General features: G+C 39.8%; 1 protein-coding gene across 2 annotated transcripts in view; it reads left to right on the top strand.

Moving 5' to 3' along the window:
* LOC132693961 (uncharacterized) overlaps nt 1-23,964 on the top strand; it is a 183,854-nt gene that overhangs the window by 98,727 nt on the left and 61,163 nt on the right. For both annotated transcript variants that reach the window (XR_013556684.2, XM_078449628.2), the window contains 3 exons: nt 5,667-5,755; nt 7,927-8,110; nt 16,063-16,245. Coding sequence is in view for 1 of the 2 variants with exons in the window: in XM_078449628.2 (XP_078305754.1) it covers nt 5,667-5,755; nt 7,927-7,996 (159 nt within the window). In the remaining variant the exon portion in view is untranslated. The remainder of the gene's footprint in view (nt 1-5,666; nt 5,756-7,926; nt 8,111-16,062; nt 16,246-23,964) is intronic.

Raw genomic sequence — 23,964 nt, 5'->3', positions numbered from 1 at the left:
AAAATAGATCTCCTCTTTAGTCTTCCCGGAAGTTGGTAATAGGTAAATTTTATGCTATTTTGAAATTTTAATCTATTCTGAATTTTGAATCATTTTTGTTTTCCATGAGCCTTCCTGTACTGCCATGAAATTTCCTGCACTGCCATGAAACTTCCTAACTCTGCCTTCCACATATTACATGTTATATTCTATTACATGTTATTTATTAATATCATATACTCTCTTTAAATTTAATTTATTATTATTTTTTGATCATCTAATCCATTTGCCTAATTCAAGAATCAGCATGATGTGAAAGCCATGGCTTGCAAAATCTTGCTCTCTCTCCAGCTATTGACCTTGCCTCCTGTTCCCACTTAGGTAGCCACAGGCATTAGTTTCTCCAGCCAGTGTTTCTTAATGCAAATTAGGCAAATACAAATATTCTTTCTATTTTTCTCATTCTTATTCAAGCACCACAGTTTATTTTTCCAATTCTCTAGAGAAGGGCCCTTGAATTACTTCAGATCTCTTGCTGTTACAAAAATGCTTGTCTGTACTCCAGCTTTGTGTTTGCAGGTCTATCTGAGAGATATCCCACAGGAACCCACTGGAAGTACGCTTGCTAGACAGAGGGTAGATATTGCCTAAGGACCTTCTTATGGGTTATGTCATTTCTCTGAGCAGGTATGAGCCTGCTTGTGTCCCCACAACTTCCCACCCAGTATCTTGTCACACTGTTGTCTAAGAGGTGAAATATGTTTCTTCAGTATAGCTTTAACTTGCATGCCTCTTATTATGACTGTACTTAAGCATCTTTTCATGTGCCTGAGAACCACTTGTATTTCTTTTATTTTGTAAATCGTGTGTTTATGTCCTTTGCTTGTTTTCCTATTACTTAAGACTTTTTGTTGTTTGAGTTCTAGAATACCTTGGACATTCATTGATCAAATATTTACTGACCAACTGTTGTGCACTGACTCGATAGAGTTGAATAGGGCATTGCCTTCCAGAAGTTCACATTCTAATGGAGCAGCCATTGTATCTATCTATCTATCTATCTATCTATCTATCTATCTATCTATCTCTACACTATCTTTATTTATATTTATACCTATAGGTAGATATCTATGTGTCTATATCTATCTCCCTATCTATCTATATTTCTGTGTGTGTACACACACACACACACACACACACACACACACACACACAAAGAAAGAAATACAGTATAATGTCTAAACATTATACTGTAAGGGTGTGGAAGTTGTTTTGGGCCCAGTGAGGTGGGCTAATGCCCCCATCCAAGTTGGGATGGGCTGGAGTTCTAAGTATATTCTTTCTAGGCTGACAGTGGGGCAAAGAGCAATACAGGTTGAAGAAATCATGCGGCTCCTAGTTTCTTGTTCCTTTGTGCTGCTCTCTGGTCTTCATGCCCACACCCTCTTCAGCGCCAGTCACTTAGTGAGTGCTAACTACATGTTCCCTGAGTGCAGTAACTGAAGAGGAGTCTGACGTAAGAGCCCTACTGAGGTGTGAGAAGGCTGGGGCAGTGGCGTGGGGCAAGGTCATTGTCACGGGGCAGACAGTGTGGCAGCATTCTGTTCTTTCTCAATCCTTTCCCTTACTGGCAGGGAATGCCAGAACGCCAGACCCTTCTCCCTTTCAAGGAGCTGACCCATCAAATTTGCTATGGTTCTCTGTCCCCTTTTCACCCCTTCACTTCCATTAAACCCCTCATTTCCCTACCTTCATCACCCACTCCTGTCTGTCTCCCTTTTGTGGCTGGCATCCTCACCCTGTTCCCCAGGCCACTATGCCAGATATAGTCTTTATATAATTTGTCTGAAAGTTGTCTTGCCTTTTTCTCCCCTCCCCACAATTCCTGTCGCCCTCCCCCTGTTTCTCTGTAAACTCACAAAGACTGATGCTATATTCATTTCCTAAGGCTGCCTTCGCAAAGTATCCCAGACCTAGTGGCTTCAAACAGCAGAGATTAATTCTCACAGATCTGGGGACCAGATGTCCAAAATCAAGATGTTGGCCAGACCACATTCTCTCAGAGGCTCTAGGGGAGGGTCCTTCCTTGCTTCTGGTGGTTTCCAGCAATCCTTGAAGTTCCTGGGTTTGTGGTAGCATCTCTTAAATTTCTGCCTCCATCTTCACATGGCCTCTTCCCTGTATGAGTATCTGCATCCAAATGTCCCTTCCTTACAAGGACTCCAGCCACTGGATTAGGGCCTACCCCTAATCCAGTATGCCCTCATTTTCACTTGCTTACATCTGAAAAACCCTATTTACAAATAGTACTTTCCAGGTACTAGGAGTTAGGACTTTAACATAACATTTTTTGGAGGCACAATTCAATAGATAACAGATGCCCTAAAACTGAATATTGCTTGGCATTTATCAGTCTGCTCACAATCCCTGTGGAAAGCAGCTTTACAACATCTGGATAAGAACACATACTTTGGTGCGGATCTGAGTTTAAGTCCTGCCTCTGCCTCTTATGATGTGACCTTGGACAACTGACTTGATCTCTCTGCACTTCGGTGTCCACATCTATAAGTGAGGAAAATAGTCCTACCTACCCCATGGTTGCTACATATTAGGTACTTGGTACAGACCCAACACATAGGACATACTCCAGAAACAATAGGCCCTGGAGACTGTTCTCATTCCTCCTCCATTTGTACATGGTCATGTGGACTTAGAGCAGAGCTTGACACAAGACTTGCCAGTTCCAACTGAATGCTCCACGCACAGAGGCCTACCCATTGTTGGCACAGTAAGCCCTCTGGAGTATGAGATGTCAAGTCAACTCAAGATTTATCCATGAGACAAGTTGAGCTTTCCTTTCTCTGTGTACCTCATTGTCCTTGTCTGGTCTGTGTGCCAAGCTTCAAGTGGCATAGAGTAAATGTTAAAAAAACAAGTTTTTGGAAATGGGGTGGGGGCTGTGAGCTTAGGTCACCCCAGTGAGATGCTCTTTGCGCAAAGCTCCCCTTTCCCCTCCCTTTTTGTTTGTCCTGTAAGCAAGCAAATTCCCTAGCGGGTAGGGTAGAACTACCCTGCCTTGGCTTTCTGCTGATTTCATGCTCTTTGATGCTGGTGTGGCTCTGAAGGAGCTGCTGGTAAGGACAAACCACCATTTGTTTTGGGGGGGAAAATGAAAAGAAAGAAAAAAAAAGTCAAATCTTTTATATCTGTGTCCCTCTAAATTGCCAAAGGTCTTATTGTGGAGAGAGGAAACAAGTAGGGTTTTATCTTTCTGTTCCTGCCAGGCAGCCACATGAGCATCAAAGCTGTCAGGGCCCTGGGGTGTGGGGTGTGGGGGTAATGTGAGTCTATACAAACCCAGGCTGGGCTCCACCAAGGAATGACAGATGCTCCCAGGGAGCTGGGCTCATTTGATGGTGGCTCTCTGGGCAGGAAGAAGGAGGAGCTCCCAGTTGTAGCATGCAGAGGGGAGGCTCTAATGAATGTGAAGTCAATTGATGAAACCACTCTGTGTATGGGGAGCAAGGTGCTTTCCTCACATTGAAAATGCTGGCTGCCTATTGAAGAGGTAGGGTAATAATGCATGGCGCAATAATAGTAATAATCATAAACACCATCAATTTTTTCTGTGCAAATATAATGTGCCAGGACCTGTGATAAGTACTTTAAATGTGTAGTTTCACTTAGTCCTATCACAACCATATAACATAGTAATTGCTATCTATCCCCATTCTGTATTCCAGGAAACTGAGACATAAAGGGGTTAAATGACTTGCTTGAGGCCACACAGAGGCAGAATTTAAACCCAGGTCCACCTGACACCAAAGTTTGCTCTTAACCACTAGGCTCTATAGCTAAGACATTTTAAAGGATAAAAACAAACATCAGTAAGAAGTAGGAGAAATTAACCTTCATTTACTGACTAATAAACACAGAGGAGGTAAGTGGTATGGGAGAGAAAGTAGGTCTAGAGTTTGAATTGGTACAGATTTTGTCTTATGTGTGACTCTGGGTAGGTTACCTTGGATATTATCAAGAACCCAGGAATTGACCTTCTTTCTACTCTTTCATGTTTGGAGTGGCAAATTTTGTCTTTAGTCACAATAGCTGCTCTCATGAACACAAGATGGCTGCCATTGTTCCACGCATCACATGTAGACTAAAACAAAACAAAACAAAAACAAAAAAAGGTGTGCTTTTTCCCCAGTTTGGGAGTTGCGTTATCCCCATATCTGCCCTTATTTTCATATGGCATCCATTTTATGTGCCTGTCTGTGTCTTTGTCCAAATTTCCCCTTTTTATAAGGGGACGCGGTTATATTGGTTTAAGGCCCACTTTAATAACCTCATCTTAACTCAGTCATTTGCAAAGACCCTATTTTCTTTCTTTCTTTTTGTTTTTCAGTAGGCTTTACACCCAATGCAGGACTTGAACTCATGACCTTGAGATCAAGACCTGAGCTGAGATCAAGAGTCAGACACTTATATGATTGAGCTACCCAGGTGCCCTGTAAAGACCTTATTTTCAAATAAGGTCACATTCACACATCCTGGGGGTGAGGACTTTAACATTTTTTTGAAGGGGGGGACATTATTCAACCTGTAACAACTGTTTCAAAGGAAAAACCAAAACACGGATTGATACAAGTAAAGGAATGTTGAGATGAATTGCAAATGGAGACGAAACTGTTCTGTCCAGTTTTAAGGACAGTTGGGGTGATGGTGGGCTGGTCAGTTAAATCACTACCAGACAGGATAAAAATTATACATCTATCCGTTACCTACAGCTTACAAAGCTTTACGAAATAATTCAAATACAATGCACAGAGCTAGAATCTCATAACATGAAAGATTAGTCTGTAGAAGGGCGTGCATAGTTTTCCACTGAAACATATAACATTTTCCTATACTATTGTTAGTCCGTGTATTTTATTCTGTGGATGAAATGGTCTGAAAATCTGCTGTGCATTAAGTGATCCTGACATCTCATGTGCATGATTTACTTTCTTGGCAAACTTACACCCATCTCCCTTTTCTAGGTCTGTTTCCTGTAACACTGAGTGGGAGATTTGACCACGTTTCCTTAGTGGGCCTTTGGGATGCTTGAGGCCAGCACTACCCTCTCTGGAGATGTATAGAGCATGTTACAGATGCTCTCTGTTCTTTCCTTCTTAGTCACCTCGTGGAGGCAGGAAAGCAGGGCCCTCGGTAGATGTGTCACTACAACTGCATAAGCTGCAAGATAGGACACATGGGCCAATTTCTGCATCGTATTTACGATCTGCGGTCCTCACACCTCAGCCTCCAAAATGTATAAGGGCATAGCTTGTTGCTGTTACTATCTCCGTCGGCTGGGCCTATTGAAATTCTTCTCCCAGCCACATGAGAGAAAAGAACACACAGAGACAGAAACAGGTATTCAAAATGTCTACACATTAAAAAATGAAACCCAAGCAAGAATTTCATAATAAAGTGTTTTTAAGGAATCACAGATACAGGGGCTCAAAAAGGAAATCTCTTTCTCCTTAATAAGAATAATGTTAGGAAAAATAAATTCAGGAATTCTCTCTCTGGTGATTCATATTCTCAGACGTTTTTTGGCATTCTCACTACATAGTCCCCCCCCCCCCCCCACTTTTTTTTTTTTTTTTTTTTACTGTATTGCTTTTTTTTTTTTTTTTTTTCAGAAAGAGAAAATATTACTGGAGAAAACCATGCCAAGCCTGAGAATGTTGAGTACCCGAGGCCAAGCTCAACAAGGCCAGGGAACTTTCCGGTGAGAAATGATCCTATCTGTAACAAGGCCAGTCTCACGGGCTGTAGCTCACAACTGGCAGGAAGGCAGTGAAGTGTCCTTTGGTCTGTATGTCCCGCTTTTTGATTTATTCCCACTTATTTAACCTCTTACCAGTTTCCTAAGCTTCACTTTGCCCAGAAGTTTCACGAGCAGATGTCCTGCCCAAGTCAAAAGTCTCAATTGTTTCAGTACCCTCAGCCTCTTCAGGCAGAACCCACACTGCAATGCCAACGGGGCCCTCACCATGTTTCTTTCTTGTGTCTTGGTGAACTTGTCTCATATGTCTGGAGAGAAAACACAAGGGGTATAGGGCCACTTTCCACTCTGTCTGTAAATCCCAGGCCGGCTTCTCTCAGGCTTCTCCTCCTCCTCCTCCTCCTCCTCCTCCTCCTCCTCCTCCTCCTCCTCCTCCTCCTTCTTCTTCTTCTTCTTCTTCTTTTTTAATATTTATTTATTTTGAGAGAGAGAGAGAGGGAGAGCAAACAGGGGAGGGGCAAAGAGAGAGGGGAACCGAGGATCTGAAGCAGGCTCTGAGCTGACAGCAGAAAGCCCAACGTGGGGCTCAAACTCACAAACTCAGATCATGACCTGAGCTGAAGTCTGATACTTAACTGACTGAGCTACCCAGGTGCCCTCTTTTTTTTTTTTTTTTTAATATTGATTTATTTCTCTTGAAAGAGAGAGAACGCAAGCATGAGTGGGGGAGGGGGAGAGAGAGAGACAGAGAGAGAGAGAGAGGGAGAGAGAGAGAGAAAGAGAGAATCCCAAGCAGGCTCTGTGCTATCAGTGCAGAGTCCAACTTGGATCTTGATCTCACAAACTGTGAGATCACTGTGATCATGGACACACAGTTGGTTAAGGGCTTAACCAACTGAGCCACCCAGGTGCCCCAGGCTTCTTAATTTCTTTTGAGACTTGGCAAGTGTGCTGCTTTGCCTAGTTAACTCATGCCTTGGAACCCATGGCACTTGTATCTCTTAGGAGCTGTACACTCTTTCTAGACTTTCCCAGTTCCCCTCACCTACCCCTTCTTCTCACATATCTTTAATTTACCAAGTGCTGACTCTATGACAGGCAATTTGCTAAGCACTTTGGTGCATTATTTTTATCCCACCTTCAAAGCAGCTCTGTGGGTTAGGTAAAATAATGACTCCAGGCTTACAGTTGAGAAAACAATGTAAGGGCAGTTAGAAAACCTGTGCATGATCACTGCTAAGTTAAAGAGTCAGGATTTGAACCCAGGCTTCACTGACTGAAAAGCCAGTATAATTGACTTCCCTGATCATGTGCCATAGGGCTGAAACTTCTTTTATGAGATTCTAGGAAAAGAACAGCCAAATCTGTATATTTTGTCACTTATGCAACTTTAAGGACACTTGAGTTGCTAGAAGTGATTTAGGGTGGAGGACTAGGGTTAGGAAAATTATGATGAGTTATTGACATTCTTATAATGTGATGCTTCCCTCTTTCTATTGGATTGTTTCCTTTCTGGGACTTCTCTCAAAGGCTGAGACTATCCTGGTGCCTTGTTAAACTCTCTGGAGGCAAAAGATTACATGATTTTCAGGGGGCCAGACTTTTAATGAATTCTAGCAGGGATGGCCTTGAGTTAAATTTAGAAAAATCTAAAGTTTTATATCTTGGATGCCATCTCCGATTTTTGTTATTCTTTTCCTCTTTAAAATAAACCCATTAACAAAAGTACTTTGAGCAAACGTTAATCAGGCCTTTGGACCTTCCTCTGGGCCCATCTTTGTGTGTCCTTATAAAATATAGTTTTAGTGAGAACCTTGATAAGTCAGTTTAACTAGAGCCACTCACTCTTGATATCTGATCATCTTCGCTATCTGATCAGGTTCTTCATCCCCCAGGTGATGTCTGATCATCCTGGCCTGTTGTCAGCAAGAATCCTATTAGGTGGGTTTAGCCAGAACCCCTCTTATACCTCAGTAAGTTTTCATCCACTACCCCCCACTCTGTCCTTGGCTTTAAATTCCCAGTTGTCCACGCTCTACTTGGAGTCAAGCCCAGTCTCTCTTCCCCACTGTAGAATTCCATTGTGGTATTCCCTGTATCTATCATGATGGTCCTGAATAAAGTCTGCCTTCCCTTCTTTAACAAGCCTCATTGAGTATTTTTTTCTTTAACAGTTATGGTGCCGTGACTCAGATAGGATCAGATTCATCATCTGGGCCCCTGGGTGACCTTAAGGCCACTTAGGACCTTAAGAATGCAACGTTGAAGTCTTTATCTTCCCTTCTGCCTGATAGGCTGGGGATCCTATGGAGAGTCTGACTCTGGAACCGGTGCTACAGACAGACATTGTTAAAGCTGGTAAGGACAGATTTTGACTTGTAAGATTCTGAGTATACTCTACAAGCTGATTTAGAGTCCCAGACAAACAGATGCTGGGGTATAGTCCTACATTTCTCTATTTGTAAGAAGATGAGTTGGAGTCCCAGGCTTCCTTGAAAGGTACCTGCTGAGCTAGAAGTCTCTTCTTTCTGGATCTCTTTCCTGAGAGGGGATTATTTCCTACCTCTCTGGGCTGGAAGTCTTTCTTCTTGGCTCTCTGTGAGGCCTCTCTGTTGTCCTCATTGGATTCTGCTTCTCCCATGGGAACGTCTCAGTTGACTGAAACCCCCTTCTTGTACCTCTATTAATTATGAGCTCTGCCAACTCATCTGCTTCTTTTCTTGTTAGCATGATTTTGCTGAGGACAATGTAGAGCTCCACTGGCCTCTTTGGAAAACCTGAAGTCTCCCCAGACTGGCTCCTCTAAGGCCTCTCCTTCTCCATTGTGTCTCTCCTCCTTCCTCCTCTTACCATCTTCAGTATTCCCTCCTATGCCTTGAACCCTTTTATATGTTCCCCCTCACACCCCTTCTTCCTTTATTCCTCTGTCCAACCTTGCCAGACTTTTCCCTTCTCACGTTATCCTCTCAGCTCCCTACAGCCACTTGAATTTTAGGCCATCTATCCTCCCTCGGATAGAGCCTCCCTCGGGGGCTCTCAGGAGACTCTGGGACCTCTAAAAGCAACCACCTGAGACTGAAAAGAGAAAAAAAAAGCTGGAACCAGAGATAGCTGTTTTGTCCACTCATATGTACACTGGAGATATCCAGGCAGCTGCTAGATGTCTCTGTAGTCACCAGCCTAAAATTTAGTTTACATTCAGGGCAAAAGAAGATGTTAAGTCTTCTCCACAAATATTGACATACAGGTAACCTTAACTTGTCCATTTGCTGGAAATACAATACAGATAAAAACATAAAGTGGAGATAAACCAGTGAGTTTGTATTACTATGTTTTATTAACTTTAAGACTAAAATTTTAGAATGAAAGCTAAAAAAAAATCTCTATTTGAATATATGTTTATGTACATGTGTATGTATGTCTGTATGTTATTTACAAGTGATATTTTTCTATCTCCAGCTGGTATTACTAAATTAATTTATAAAATCCCCCAGATGAGTTCTACTCAAATTGGTTTAGAGGCAAGTGGGTACTTACCTAAATTAATTGCCTTAAAACTCTCAGATATAAAGAAACTAACCAATGTGTGTGTGTGTGTGTGTGTGTGTGTGTGTGTGTGTGTGTGTGTTTTAGGTTCACATGATCAGGGATATTCTTTGGTAAATAAAGCTACTTAAAAAATGGTTGGTAAAATTAAATAGGTGTGCCCTCAGAATTCTGAAGATTAATTACAATGTGGATATACAATTTTTCCTACCTAGATTTACCAGTCAAACAAGCTTATATTATCTCTACTATATGTTTAAAATTATAAAACTATAAATTTACCCTAAGAATAAAATGTACAATAAAAATAAATTGCTTGGTGCATGTCAACATGGCAGTAAAAAAAAAAAAAAAAAAAAAAGGAAAAAAGGGGGGAAGAACCAAATGTTTAACTTTTAGATTCTTTGCTTCTGTGATTTGTTTGAAAGTTGCCTGATTTTCCAACAAGAAAAATAACTTACAATGATGACTAGCTTTGTTTAATGTCTCATGAAATTTTCATGAGCATCTCAAGCATAATTATAAGAACAGGTGAATTAAAACGTTGTAAGTGGGATACAAGTTTATTCATGAACTCTTCAATAATAATTATGCTTTATAATATGTCTACTTAAAAATAGATGCAAAAATCTAAGTTGTTATATATGAACCTAATGGTAACCATAAATCAAAAACCACTAGTAGATATGCAAATAATAAAGAGAAAGGAATCCAAATATATCACTAAAATACCCAGCAAACCATGAAAGAGAGCAAGAGAAGAAAGGATCAGAGAAAAACTACAAAAACAGCCACAAGACAAGTAACAAATGATGATAAATTCATGTCTATCAATACTTAATTTGAATGTAAATAGACTAAACACTCAATCAAAAGACATAGGCAGACAGAGTAGATAAAAAAAAAACAACAAGATCCATTTATAAGTCACCTATAAGATACTCATTTTAGAAATAAAGACACCTGCAAATTGAAACTGAGGGGATGGAGAGCATTTATCATGCAAATGGATGTCAAAAGAAAGCCAGGGTATCAATATTTATATTGAACAAGATAGACTCTAAAACAAAGACTGTAGAAAGAGACAAAGAAGGACACTGTATAATAAGGGGAGAATCCAAGAAGATATAACAATTATAAATATTTATGCACCCAACATGAAAACACCCAAGTATATAAAACAGTTAATAACAAACATAAAGAAATTCATTGATAGTAATAAAATAATCGTAGGAGACTTTAACACCCCACTTATGTTGATGGACAAATCACCCAAACAGAAAATTAATAAGAGGGGTGCCTGGGTGCCTCAGTCAGTTAAACGTCCAATTTCTGCTCAGGTCATGATCTCACGGTTCCTGAGTTCAAACCCTGCATTGGGCCCTGTGCTGACAGTTCAGAGCTTGTTTCAGATTCTGAGTCTCCCTCTCTCTCTGCCCCTCCCCCACTTGTGCTCTGTCTCTCTCTCTCTCAAAAATAAATATTTTAAAAAATTAAAGAAAATCAACAAGAAAACAGTGTTTTTGAATGACACACCGAACCAGATAGATTTAACAAATATATTCAGAGCATTGTAACCTAAAACAGCAAACTGCATATTCTTTTCAAGTGCACATGAAACATTGACCAGAATAGATCACATATTAGGCCATAAAACAAGCCTCAACAAATTCAAAAAGATCAAAGTCGTGGCATGCATCTTTTCTGCCCACAATGCTATGAAACTAGAAATCAACCACAAGGAAAAATCTGGAAAGACTACAAATACATGGAGATTAAATGACATGCTACTAAAAAATTAATGGGTCACCAAGAAATCAAAGAAGAAATAAAAAAGTACATGGAAATAAATGAAAATGAAAATGCAGTGGTCCAGAACCTTTAGGATGCAGCAAAAGCTGTTCTATGAGGGAAGTTTATAGCAATACAGACATACCTTAAGAAGCCAGAAAAATCTCAAATAAACCTTACACCTAAAGGAGCTAGAAAAAGAATAACAAACAAAACCCCAAACCAACAGAAAGAAGGAAATAATTAGAGCAGAAATAAAGATTAAAGCAGAGATAAATGATATAGAAACTAAAAAACCAGTAGAACAGATAAATGAAACCAGGAGCTGGTTCTTGAAAAGATCAACAAAGTTGATAAACCTCTAGCCAGACTCATCAGAAAGAGAGAGAGAGAGAGAGAGAGAGAGCGAGAGAGGACTCAAACAAAATCACAGATGAAAGAGGAAAAATAGCAACCAACACCACAGAAATACAAACAATTGTAAGAGAATATTATGAAAAACTATATGCCAACAAATTAGACAATCTAGACAAGATAGATACATTCCTAGTAACATATAACCTACCAAAACTGAAGCAAGAAGTAGAAAATCTGAGCAGACCAATTACTAGGAGAGATTGAATCAGTAATAAAAAAAATTCCCAACAGACAAAAGTCCAGGACCAGACGGCTTCATGGGTGAATTCTACCAAATATTTAAAGAAGAGTTAATACCTACTCTTCTCAAACTATTCCAAACAATAGAAGAAAGAAATTTCCAAATTCATTCTATGAGGCCAATATCACCCTGATACCAAAACCAGATAAAGACATCACACACACACACACACACAAAGAGAACTACAGGACAATATGTCTGATGAACATAAATGCAGAAATCATCAACAAAATACTAGCAAACTGAATCCAACAATACATTAAAAAAATCATTTACCACACTCAAGTGGGATTTATTCCTGGGTTGCAAGGGTGGCTCATTATTTGCAAATCAATCGAGGTGATACATCACATTAATAGAATAAAGGATAAAAACCATATTATCATTTCAGTAGGTGCTGAAAAATTATTTGACAAAGTACAGCATCCATGTATGATAAAAACCCTCAACAAAGTAGGTTCAGAGGGAACATACCTCAACATAATAAAGGCCCTGCATGAAAAACCCACATTTAACATCATCTTCAATGGTGAGAAACTGAAAGCTTTTCCCCTAAGATCAGGAACAAGACAAAGATGTCCTCTCTTACTACTTTTACTCAACATAGTACTGGAAGTCCTAGCCACAGCAATCAGACAACTAAAAGAAATAAAAGGCATCCAAATTGGTAAGAAAGAAGTAGTAGTTTCGCTATTTGCGGATGACATGATACTATATATAGAAAACCTGAAAGACTCCAACAAACTACTAGAATGGATAAATGAATAAAGTTGCAGGATACAAAATCAATGTGCAGAAGTCTGTTGCATTTCTATACACTAAACATGAAGCATCAGAAAGAGAAATTAAGAAAACGATCCCATTTATAATTGCACCAAAAATAATAAGACATCCTAACCAAAGAGGTGGAAGACCTGTACACTCAAAACTATAAAACACTGATGAGAGAAGTTGAACATGACACAAAGAAATGGAAAGACCTTCCATGCTCATGGATTGGGAGAACAAATATTGGTAGAATGTCTATACTACCCAAAACAATCTACAGATCTAATTCAATCCCTACCAAAATACCAACAGCATTTTTCACAGAATTAGAACAAACAATCCTAAAATTGTATGGACCCACAAAAGACCCCAAATAGCCAAAGCAATCTTGAAAAAGATTGATACTATATTTATTTTTGGTGCAATTATAAATGGGATCGTTTTCTTAATTTCTCTTTCTGATGCTTCATGTTTAGTGTATAGAAATGCAACAGACTTCTGCACATTGATTTTGTATCCTGCAACTTTATTCATTTATCCATTCTAGTAGTTTGTTGGAGTCTTTCAGGTTTTCTATATATAGTATCATGTCATCCGCAAATAGCGAAACTACTACTTCTTTCTTTCTGGAGGTATCACAGTCTGAGACTTCAAGTTATATTGCAAAGCTATAGTAATCAAAACAGTATGGTACTGACACAAACACAGACACGTAGATCAATGGAATAGAAAACTCAGAAATAAGCCCACAATTATGTGGTCAGTTAATCTTTGACAAAGCAGAAAACAATATCCAATGGGAAAAAGACAGTCTCTTCTGCAAATGGTTTTGGGGAAACTGGTCAGCCACATGCAAAAAATGAAACTGGACTGTTATTTACACCATACACAAAAATAAACTCAAAATGGATTAAAGGCCTAAATGTGAGATCTGAAACCATAGAAATCCTAGAAGAGAGTACAGGTAGTAATGTCTCTGACATCAGCCATAGCAACATTTTTCTATATATGTCTTCTGAGGCAAGGGAAACAAAAGCAAAAATAAACTTTTGGGACTGTATCAAAATAAAAGTTTCTGCACAGCAAAAGAAACAATCAACAGAACTAAAAGGCAACCTACTGAATGGAGAAGATATATGCAAATGACATATCTAATAAAGGGTTAGTATCTAAAATGTATAAAGAAATTATACAACTCAACAACCCCAGAACAAATAATCCAATTAAAAAATGGGCAGAAGACATAAACAGACATTTCTCCAAAAAAGACATCCAGATGGCTAGCACATGAAAAGATGTTCAACATTACTCATCATCAGGGAAATGCAAATCAAACCCACAAAGAGATATCACCTCACACCTGTCAGAATGGCTAAAATAAGAAGGAAGTGTTGGTGAGGATGGAGAAAAAGGAACCCTCTTGCACTGTTGGTGGGAATGCAAACTGGTGTAGCCACTGTGGAAAACAGAATGGAGGTTCCTCAAAAATTTAGAAATAGAACTATCTTATGATCCAGTAATTGCACTACTGGGTATTCCCCCCCTCCCCCAATCACAAAAACACGAATTTAAAGGGATACATGCATCCCTATGTTTATAGCAACATTATTTACAATAACCATATTATGAAAGCAGCCCAAGTGTCCATTGATAGATGAATGGATAAAGAAGATGAGATGTGCATATATAATGGTATATTATTCCACAATAAAAAAGAATGAAATCTTGATATTTGCAATGACATAGATGGAGCTGGAGAGTATAATGCTAAGTGAAATAAGTCTGTCAGAGAAAAACAAATACCATATGATTTCACTCATATGTGGAATATAAGAAACAAAACAAACGAGTAAAGAAAAAAAAGTGAGAGAGACAAACCAAGAAACAGACTCTTAACTATAGAGAAAAAACTGGTGGTTATAGCAGGGAGAGGGGGAGGTTAAATAGGTGATGGGGATTAGGGAGTACACTTGTGATGAGCACCAGGTATGCAAGTGTTGAATCACTATATTGTACACCTGAAACTAATATAACCCTAATTTAATTCCTATACTGGAATTAAAAAAACATAGTTGTGGGGTGCCTGGGTAGCTCAGTTGTTTAAGCGGCCAACTTTGGCTCATCATGATCTCAGTCTCGGTGTCAGTTCAAACCTTGTGTTGGGCTCTGTGGTGACAGTTTAGAGCCCGGAGGCTGCTTCTGATTCTGTGTCTCCCTCTCTCTCTGCCCCTTCCCTGCTCATACTCTGTCTCTCTCTTTTCCTCCCCCCGCCCCACCAAAAAAAAAAAAAAAAAAAAATAGTTGCAAAAATCTTTTTGATAACTTGAAACCTTAACACTATACTAAGTTTAGTTAAATTATAGACATTCATTGAATATCTAGATCACTTCCAAGTAAGATACAATATTAAAACAGTTAATTGCCAAACCTAAGTTTATCTACTTTTGGCATCTTGTTTTTATGCAGAATACAAAAGCTAGATATATTTGAGTCTGTCAATAAACCTGAAAAATTGTACTGGGAGAAAGATACACCTCTAGAGAATTATGAAATAATTTATTCATAAATTTGCTACAGAATGATAGTATGTGGCAGACAGTTCACAACAGCCTGATTCCTGGTTTTCACTGAAAACTAGGGTTACTGATGGTTAAAAATTCTTTTCTTTTTTTTTTTTTTTAATTTTTTTTTTCAATGTTTTTAATTTATTTTTGGGACAGAGAGAGACAGAGCATGAACGGGGGAGGGGCAGAGAGAGAGGGAGACACAGAATCGGAAGCAGGCTCCAGGCTCCGAGCCATCAGCCCAGAGCCTGATGCGGGGCTCGAACTCACAGACCGCGAGATCGTGACCTGGCTGAAGTCGGACGCTTAACCGACTGCGCCACCCAGGCGCCCCTGATGGTTAAAAATTCTAATCCATACTGTGTAAATGAATCTACTAGAAATAATAAAAGTTAAGAAAAAAGAAACTCTGTGTGCAAAGAAAGATGTATTTTTGATAAGTGAAAATATGAAGTATGTGTTTTTGCTAAAGGAAAAAGAAATTTTGTTCTAAAGTAGAATGACTAATTGTTCCAGACTTAAAATAGGAAAGAGTAGGACAAAAACTGAATGAATATTAAAATAAATTTTTAAAGAAGGTTTATGGAAAAGGAATCTTGGAAAAAAGAATTTTTTTCTTGGGTGATCAGTACTTGCCAAGATTGGTTGGATTTATTTATATGTTTTTTTTTTTTTTTAATTAGGCTTAACATTACTAACTAATCCAATAATACAAAATTAGAACTTGATTTTCTCTCTCTGTTAAAACAACAAAATTTTCTTAGATTACCAGTCTGCTCTTAATAAAACACTGTAAAAATTTTTTTTCCCTTACTTATTAAGTCATCTGCCTGGGAAATCAGGATTTTGTGTCTTAAAATAATTTCCCGTGCTTCATGTTGTCTTTATCAGGTCTTTGGTTACTTAAGAAAGCCAAGTATTCTCAATATTAAAAGAGGTATGATTTTTTAATTTTTTTTATGTTTTATTTATTTCTGAGACAGAGACAGAGCATGAGTGGGGGAGGGGCAGAGAGAGAGGGAGACACAGAATCCGAAGCAGACTCCAGGCTCTGAGCTGTCAGCACAGAGCCCGACGTGGGGCTCGAACTCACAAGCCCTGAGATCATGACCTGAGCCAAAGTCTGTCGCTCAACCGACTGAGCCACCCAGGTGCCCCAGAAAGAGGTATGATTTTTTAAAATAACTATGTAACTTTCTGTATTTGCCTTTGAAATCTTTTAATTGTCACTTTGGTTGAATGAGTAAGTAAGTATTGTTTCAATGTGACTTGTGATCCTGAGTGGTCATGTGTTCAAACCTTTTGACATTTTTGACAATTTTCCAAAATCAATGCTAAATGGAATCTTTGTTACTTCAAACTAACTTTGAGATTTCCTAGAGCACTCCTGGAAAGTCTCAAAGGATTTGTCTCTTACTTTGTAAAAGAGAGACGTTAAACTAATTAGGATTATTTGGTATGTTAAATTATGTGGGAAGCATTGTCAAATTGGAAGTGATTCCATGTGAATCTTCATAGGTTATATGTGTATGGATATATGTTACTAAATTGTGTGAAGGTCTTAGAAATTTGCAGTACTCTCATTGTCCAGTTATTATTTTAAAATGTTGTATGCCATAGAAATAACTGTTTTTCCTTATCAAATGAACTCTCATCAGAACTTTAACCATGGCTATTTTATGTCTTACTATTCATAGATAGTTACTGTCTTACTCTGATTCTTTGAAGGGATTTATAACTATAGATATGGTTATAGCTGTAGCTATTGACCTATTAACTGTATGTCAGAATGCTCCATGATGGCATCACTTGAAGTTTTGAGACTATGCCATTGTACTGAGAATTTACTGATCTAATGAAAAAAAGCTGATGGATTCATAAAATGCTGACCTAAGATCACACAGAACAAGAATTAATTCATGGGATTATATCAACTCATGAGAATGATTATAAGTTTTCTATGAATTTTTGTTTGAAACATTCACTGCTGGCTCCTTAATATTTTCCAGATTTAGAAAAGCCTTTCCCCCTTTTTCTTTTAAAGTAAACTTGCAGAAGTTTGGTAAATTACACCTTTGTAAACAGAATTGAAACATTTATCTTTTCTTTGTACTTGATCCCTTCAGAATGTGGAAACTCTTAGCATTCTTATTTTCATGACAATATAGTTATTTGCATAAGTTTAATAAGAATCTGTTCTTGTAATAAGACACAATTAGAAACATTGGTTATATTAGCAAGGCTTTGACTGGAATGTTATATTTGAGAATGATGTGCATCAGATCAGGTATGACCCAACAGCTTTAAGGAAATAAGGTTGACTCTAAGGAGCCAATGCTTATAAGGCTCCCCCTTAGAAAATCTGGACTGTGTCTGGCTTACATCATTCCCCACCTTACAGATGAGTAAGGAAGGTCACTTCTTGGCAGATCCAGGAATCTTAGGATATTTGGGAGGTACTGAGAAGAGAGGAATCCCCCCAAATCAGTAGATATTGCAAGCAAAATATGGTAGTGAAGTCGTAGCTTGGCTTCCTAGCCTTGAGAGGCTTTTCAAAGTCCAATCTATAATTTCCAGTGAAAAGTTCCAGCAAAGCAAACCAAAAAGTGGGCTCTTGCTTCACTTATGTAAATAATCAGGCCAAGATTACTTACACAGACCAGACTTACTTCACAAACAAATTAGTCTTGCTTTGATTACCTTTGAAATCAAGAAATGGGGTGATTATAGAAAGAATTTGTTTTTTATTTCGGTGGAGAACTATAGTGTACCCTTGTGGGCTCTGTCTTGCACGTTTTGCCAAATCTTACTAAGTCCTGAATTCTTTCATTTTGCTCCAATATCTGATTACAACTCTCCAAATTAGTTTCTAATTATTCTCCTTTCTGATTTGGAGTTAAGACTGCCCTTTTCTGGAATTAAAATAAAAACTAAAATGCAGGAGGAGGAGGAGGAGGGGGGCAGGGGGAGAAGAAAAAAGAACGCCGTTTTCCAGAAGTCCTTCAAGCTAAAGCTGGATGACTTGATATAGACTTAAAAAAAAAAAAATGGCCACAACAGATTATGTATGGGCAACCTTCATGCCTTCTGTTGTGTGGACCATTCACAAAGCAAAGTTCACTGGGACACCTGATGCCATCACCAAAGGCATTCAAATGGCAAATCAGGAATATTGATCAGATGGCCACTGCCATCCTTACTCTACCTTCTAGAGATGCTTCAAGCTCAAGCCTAAAATCTGAACTGATTGCCCTCTGGACTCAGAAACTGGGTTTCTAACAAACTTTGTTTTTCCTTTAGTTTCCTAGAAACTCCCCTCATTAAATGCCTGACTACTAGCACCACCCAGCAAAGTGTCATTATATTTATATATATCTATACCACCTATTCAAACCCCTGAACAAATCTCAAGGACTTGTGGCCATGACCTGTGCTATTGGAAGGAAAATTGATCAGATAAAATCATTCACTTGCTGTAATAGGGTTATTCTTCTGGGCATAAAAGAGCACTTTAAGGGGCAAACAATCTTAACCCAAAGCATGCCTGAATAATGGTGGGACTTAGACATCAGAGGCAGAGGTAGTTAGAGGTTGGTCCACCTTCCTGGTGACACTTAGGTCAGATCTCTTCTGTCTTCCCACCAAGATGGCTCCCTCTCAACCCAAACTCTTTGCATCTGCCGTTCCTTTGGCCAAGACTTTGCCTCTCACCCCTATTGCTTTGTCTAGCTAACGTTCAATCATCCTTTAGATCTCAGTGGAAGCATTGCTTTCTCAGGGAAGCTCTCGCTGACTTCTCTAAATCAGATTTTTCCTAACTTATCAAAGCACCGTGACCACTCCTTCTTAGCACTTGTCACAGCCTCAGTTTTTCATGTAGTTACGTGGTTATTTGATTGTTGACAGACTCCTCCACTAGATACCAAGTTTCAAGAGGATTTGAGCGATGCCTGTTCTTGGAAATTTGTATCTGTAGCACATGGCACCTTACCTGGTACGTGGTGGGCCCACCCTAAATAGTTGTTGAATGAACGGACTTGGGACTTTCAATGACTTTAGGCATTTCCCTTTCTACTGCCTCCACCCCCATCTCATACTAGAGGGGCCAAAGATATACATCATTATCCATCTATGGAAGCATATTAATGTAAAATAGTAGAGCAAAGCAAAAGACATTAAATAGCCTCTCCTTTCTTATTCTTTCAACGTATTCCTTTTTCAATGTTCTATATCAACACAGTTGATACATGTTCTGCATGCACATGTGTGTGTCTCCCTGACATGGAGCTTTTACTAAGCTTATCATAATATTCCTTGGCATTCACTTGGGAATAATGCAAGATAAGCATACTATGACCAACCTTGTAGGGCTGAGCTCGATGTTTGAGGCCCACAGCATTAGGACAGAGGACTCCTCAGAAACTGATTAGCATGACTTGGACCACTGAATTCAGTAGGACTCCCTACCTACCCAAGTAAAGATTAGTTTGGACTGGTTCTGTTTTTGCATTGGAAAAAGAATTTTCCAGGCTTTGTAGATAAGATCTTGGTCATTGAAAAGGCTTTTACCTTTTTTCTATGCCCTGAAGGCCATGATGGTCACATATGGTCATTGCTAGGTCCACCTCACCCTGGGAGGTCTTTCTAAAAGCTGAAAGACAACACTCTGGCCTCAGACCAAATGTGGCGTGGAAGTGGCCTGGCTTCTTGGCAGTTTCTCTGTCCCACTGACAGCAGCCCAGTTTGTAGAGGCATCTGGTATCAGGAATATCCTGAGCTCGGGTCCTGGGAAAATTTTTCTCTGTGGCTTTTGCAGAAAAAAAAAAAAAAAAAGATTTAAGGACTCTGTGTGTGTTACATATTATATGTCAAATATTTTCAAAAACCTTAGAACTAACCAAAATAGATTTTATTCTAGAAATATTATCTGTCATTTATAATGGAGACTTTTTATAACTTTTAAGGTTGAGATTACATCACATTTTTTCTAACGGCAGTTATTTTGGAAGACTGGGGATGGGAAAGCAGATCATAATGTAAATTGTGTGGGTAGACACTTTCCATGTGGTTTAATATGAAGTTTTAGGAGTCAGGATCTGGGATCTTCAGTCCAAATAGATTTCATTCTTCATGCAAGGAGCGCACAAAAGAAAAGAACAGTGATAATAATAGTGGTTAAGTGTGTCAACTCTGGTGTCGGTCAAAATCTCAGGTTGTTAGCTATGCGACTCCCACACAATTACCTCTCTGCAAGCTGGTAAGGGTAATTTCCACTTTGCAGAGTTGTAAGGGCTATTTGCTATAATATATGTAAAGTGCTTAACATGCATTAAGTGTCAGATAAATGATGAATTTTATTATAATCATTATTCCTGCCATATGTCCAAACCATACTTGACACTTCTGGGCAGTAACCTTAAGGTGGTGAGAGGAATCCGGATTGTGGTTTCTAGATGGCAAGAAGGGTGCAGCGATTCGAGAAGCAGAGGCAGAAGCCATTCTGGAGTAGGTGCCTCTGATCTCTATTATTAGCAATCCCATTCAGGAACCATTTGAGTTTATAACAGACTTTATCCTCCCCCCGCCCCTCCTCAACATTTTATGTTTTTATACAAAAACATGTGGGGTAGATGATGTTAGCCTAGTTCTTAGATAAGTAAGTGACTAGCCCAGGGAAGTTAAGTGACTCACCTAAAGTTGCATGGCTAATAAGTGACCGAATTGCAAAACAGGACCTAAATTCGGGTCTTCTAATGCCTAATTCAGGGGTTCTTTCTATATACCAGAGCAGTAAAATTCAACCAATATTCCTATCAGAAGTTTAAAGCTTTTGATGCTAGCCTGTTATGATGCTAGTTTGTTAGCCTGGCATAGTAGTTTGAAACTTTTAGGTGATCTCCTTTACCTGTTCCCCATGACCACCCTGGAAGACATGTATTTCTTTAGATGAGAAGATATGGATGTTTAGGGGCTCACAGAGACTGTCCAGATTCACTGGGCCAAGTTGGGGGGTGGGGCTGGTGATGGTACAAACCAGGCCTGCCCCCATCAAGAGCCCCTGTATTGCCAGCACAGGAGCAAGCACGCACTAAACTCTCAGTGAGTGTGAATTGAACAGTCATCACTAACAGTCCACAGTTACATGCGTTTTCTCATTTAACCCTCAAGACAACCCACCAGGATCTAGAGACTCACAAGCTGGGGAATGCTCTCTCTGAGTCTAATGTCCATGCTCAACACTGCACATACTCTTTTTTGATGAACGAGGTCAGGCTTGCTGATTCTTAATGTGGTGCCCTTTCTGGTACTAACTGGTTCCAGTGTAGGCCAATAAAAACCAAGATTCTAAATCAAACACAAAACAAACCAACCAACTGATAGATCCCTGGAAACAACCAAGAGGCAAGAACAGAGATAAATGAGATTTGGGTAGCTCTTGCACAGCCCTCCTCCTTGTAACTGTAGTCAGTATACAGCACATTCTCCCACAGCAGCCCCCACCCTCAGCCTGGAAACAAAAATAGAACACTCCACCACGGCCCACATTGGAATGTATGGCCTGAAGAAACTCAATGGTCTTAAATTCATTTGTGTTAAAGAAGGACAGTGCTTTTTAAAGGTAGTATGCTTTTGATCCCTGACTGCAAATAAGCACCTTGGATCCAGCTTAACCTCTTCCTGTCTTATCTGTGGCTCCTTCCCTTTCCCCTCTGGTATAGCTATGGGCCACAAATTCTTTGTCTTGTGTCAAAGACCTTTCAAGCACTCATCCTGAACCATCAAAGATCCCTTAATTTCCTTTTATCCTCTATAAACACCAATTTATTGTTCTATCTCTTGTATAGCTTGATTCAGGGGAAAGCTGGGATCTTAAATATTTCAGAGAGTGATGGAAGCATTAGTATAGCCACTGAATTGACCCTTGGAGCAAAAAAGAAAAAAAAAAAGTTTGGTTTCAGAATTATAAGAATTACTTCTTTTTTTTTTTCTAATGTTTCCCTCCCTCAGACAACTGCCCCTCCCTCTGCCTGCATCTCACCAGCACCTGCCCTGGGCTCAGCAGGGTGGCGGGGGTGGGGGGGGGGGCTCCCAACTTTTCCATTCAGAAGGGAGGGTCTTAATTAAGAATTGTGAGGATTTTTTTCATTGTACCATGTACCAACCAGCTGAGCGGCACATCAGCTGGGCGTTTCACAGCTGTGAACAACACAGACATATTTGCTGCCGGAGAGGAAGGAGCTGGAAGACAAGAAGTGTTATAGGCAGGAACAGAAAGAGCTGGCAGGCAAAAGTGACAAACCATTGACCTGAAATGCACTGAGAATCTTTGTATCTGAGAAGCAAACAGCAGGGTCGAAGATGGCCTAGGAGAGGACTTGTCTTCCTTTTGACCATGGACTAGAGCAAAGCTATTCTTTTCCTGCTCCATGAGTAGTTAAGGGGAAAAAGAACAACCACTGGCCTGGCTACTGACAAGCCAATGAAATATGCTGGGTTTAACCCATGTTCTTTCTTAGCAAGGCAGTTAGTGGGTGCCTGCTGGTTCTCTTAACTTCTCAGAGCCTCTAAGCACTAGATAGCACAGTCCTTCCAGCCCTTGAAGATGATCTCAAGTTTCAATGCTTTACAGAAGGTAGCATGGTGTAAAGCAGGGCTTCTCAAATCTTACTTAGCCTGCATCACAGTTGTCTGGGGGGCTTCCTAAACAGAGATTGTTGGGCCCCACAGCACAGTTTCAGATTCCGTGGGTCTGGGGTATGGCTCCAGAACTTACATTTCTGCAGATTCTCAGCTGATACTGATGCACTGGTCTGGGGACCGTGCTTTAAGAATGGTTGGTCTAGAGAAAAAACAGGGACTTGTAGGCAGACAGGGATTCTGGTCCCAGTTCTGCCACTTTCTGTGTGCCTTTGAGTAGACACTTCTTTAGGCTTTGTCTCTTTTCATCTAGTAGGGCAAATAATGGAGGATAATGCTAGTGTGGTTAGATATATGGACTGTGTTCAACTCTGGACCTGCCACTGACCACTGGTGTGACCTTAGACAGAGTGCTTCACCTTTGAATCCCTCAGTTTGTTCACCCTGAAAGTGAGGGTCATAGCTGTTGACCACCTAGAATTGCTGTGAGCTTTGTGAAAATAAGTCAAAAGAGTCACAGCAGTGACTAGCACATGGTAAATGTGATAAAAATATGCACTCTTGTCACTTTTTGTAGTTGTGTGACTTACAGGAGATGAAGAATATGAAGTGCCAAATGTCACGTCAGGCATATAGGAAATGCACAGTAAATGTCAATCGATTTCCTCTCCTCACTCCGAAACAGGGAAGTCAGAGCTGGAAGCGCTGACTGAAAGAATGTCCTCTAAGTGGAGATCTCAGTAGGAGGCGTGGCCAAAAAAAAAGACACCAGCATGAGGATTTTAGCTGTTAGCGAAGCAGAATGTGCCAGATGCCTCCTCATTTCAAGGTGTCTATGCCGGTAGAGCCTTCCTTTGAGCAAAGATCAGCAGCTTGGGAGATGGAGCCAGTTGATGTCTGGCACTCGTAAGTGTGGGCAAGCCTCGAGGAACTCCCAGCAAGGTGGTGGATGGCTAGCATTCCATTTCCTTCTGAGGGCTGGGACCACCTAAGTGTGGCTCAGAACACAGAGACTTCAGGCTGGTGGTACTCAGCCTGATCCATTTACTTCTTTGTCTTCATTATACAGCTCAAGGCAACGCTGCAATCATTCTGGAGCGAACTGCCGAGCTCTAAGACGGTTGTAGCCTTTTACTTTCTGTCCATATTGTCTTGTAGTGGTCTGTGGATAAAGGGCAGGGTGAAAGGTTAGATAAAATTGTCCGCCAAACCTATTGTATCCAGTGAGAATGTAGTGAGCTGCTTTA

Source organism: Panthera onca, chromosome B4, assembly GCF_046562875.1.
Source record: "Panthera onca isolate mPanOnc1 chromosome B4, mPanOnc1 haplotype 2, whole genome shotgun sequence".
Taxonomy (NCBI): Eukaryota; Metazoa; Chordata; class Mammalia; order Carnivora; family Felidae; genus Panthera; species Panthera onca.
Note: the sequence above shows the minus strand (reverse complement) of the source record. Positions and strands in the feature narration are given on the sequence as shown.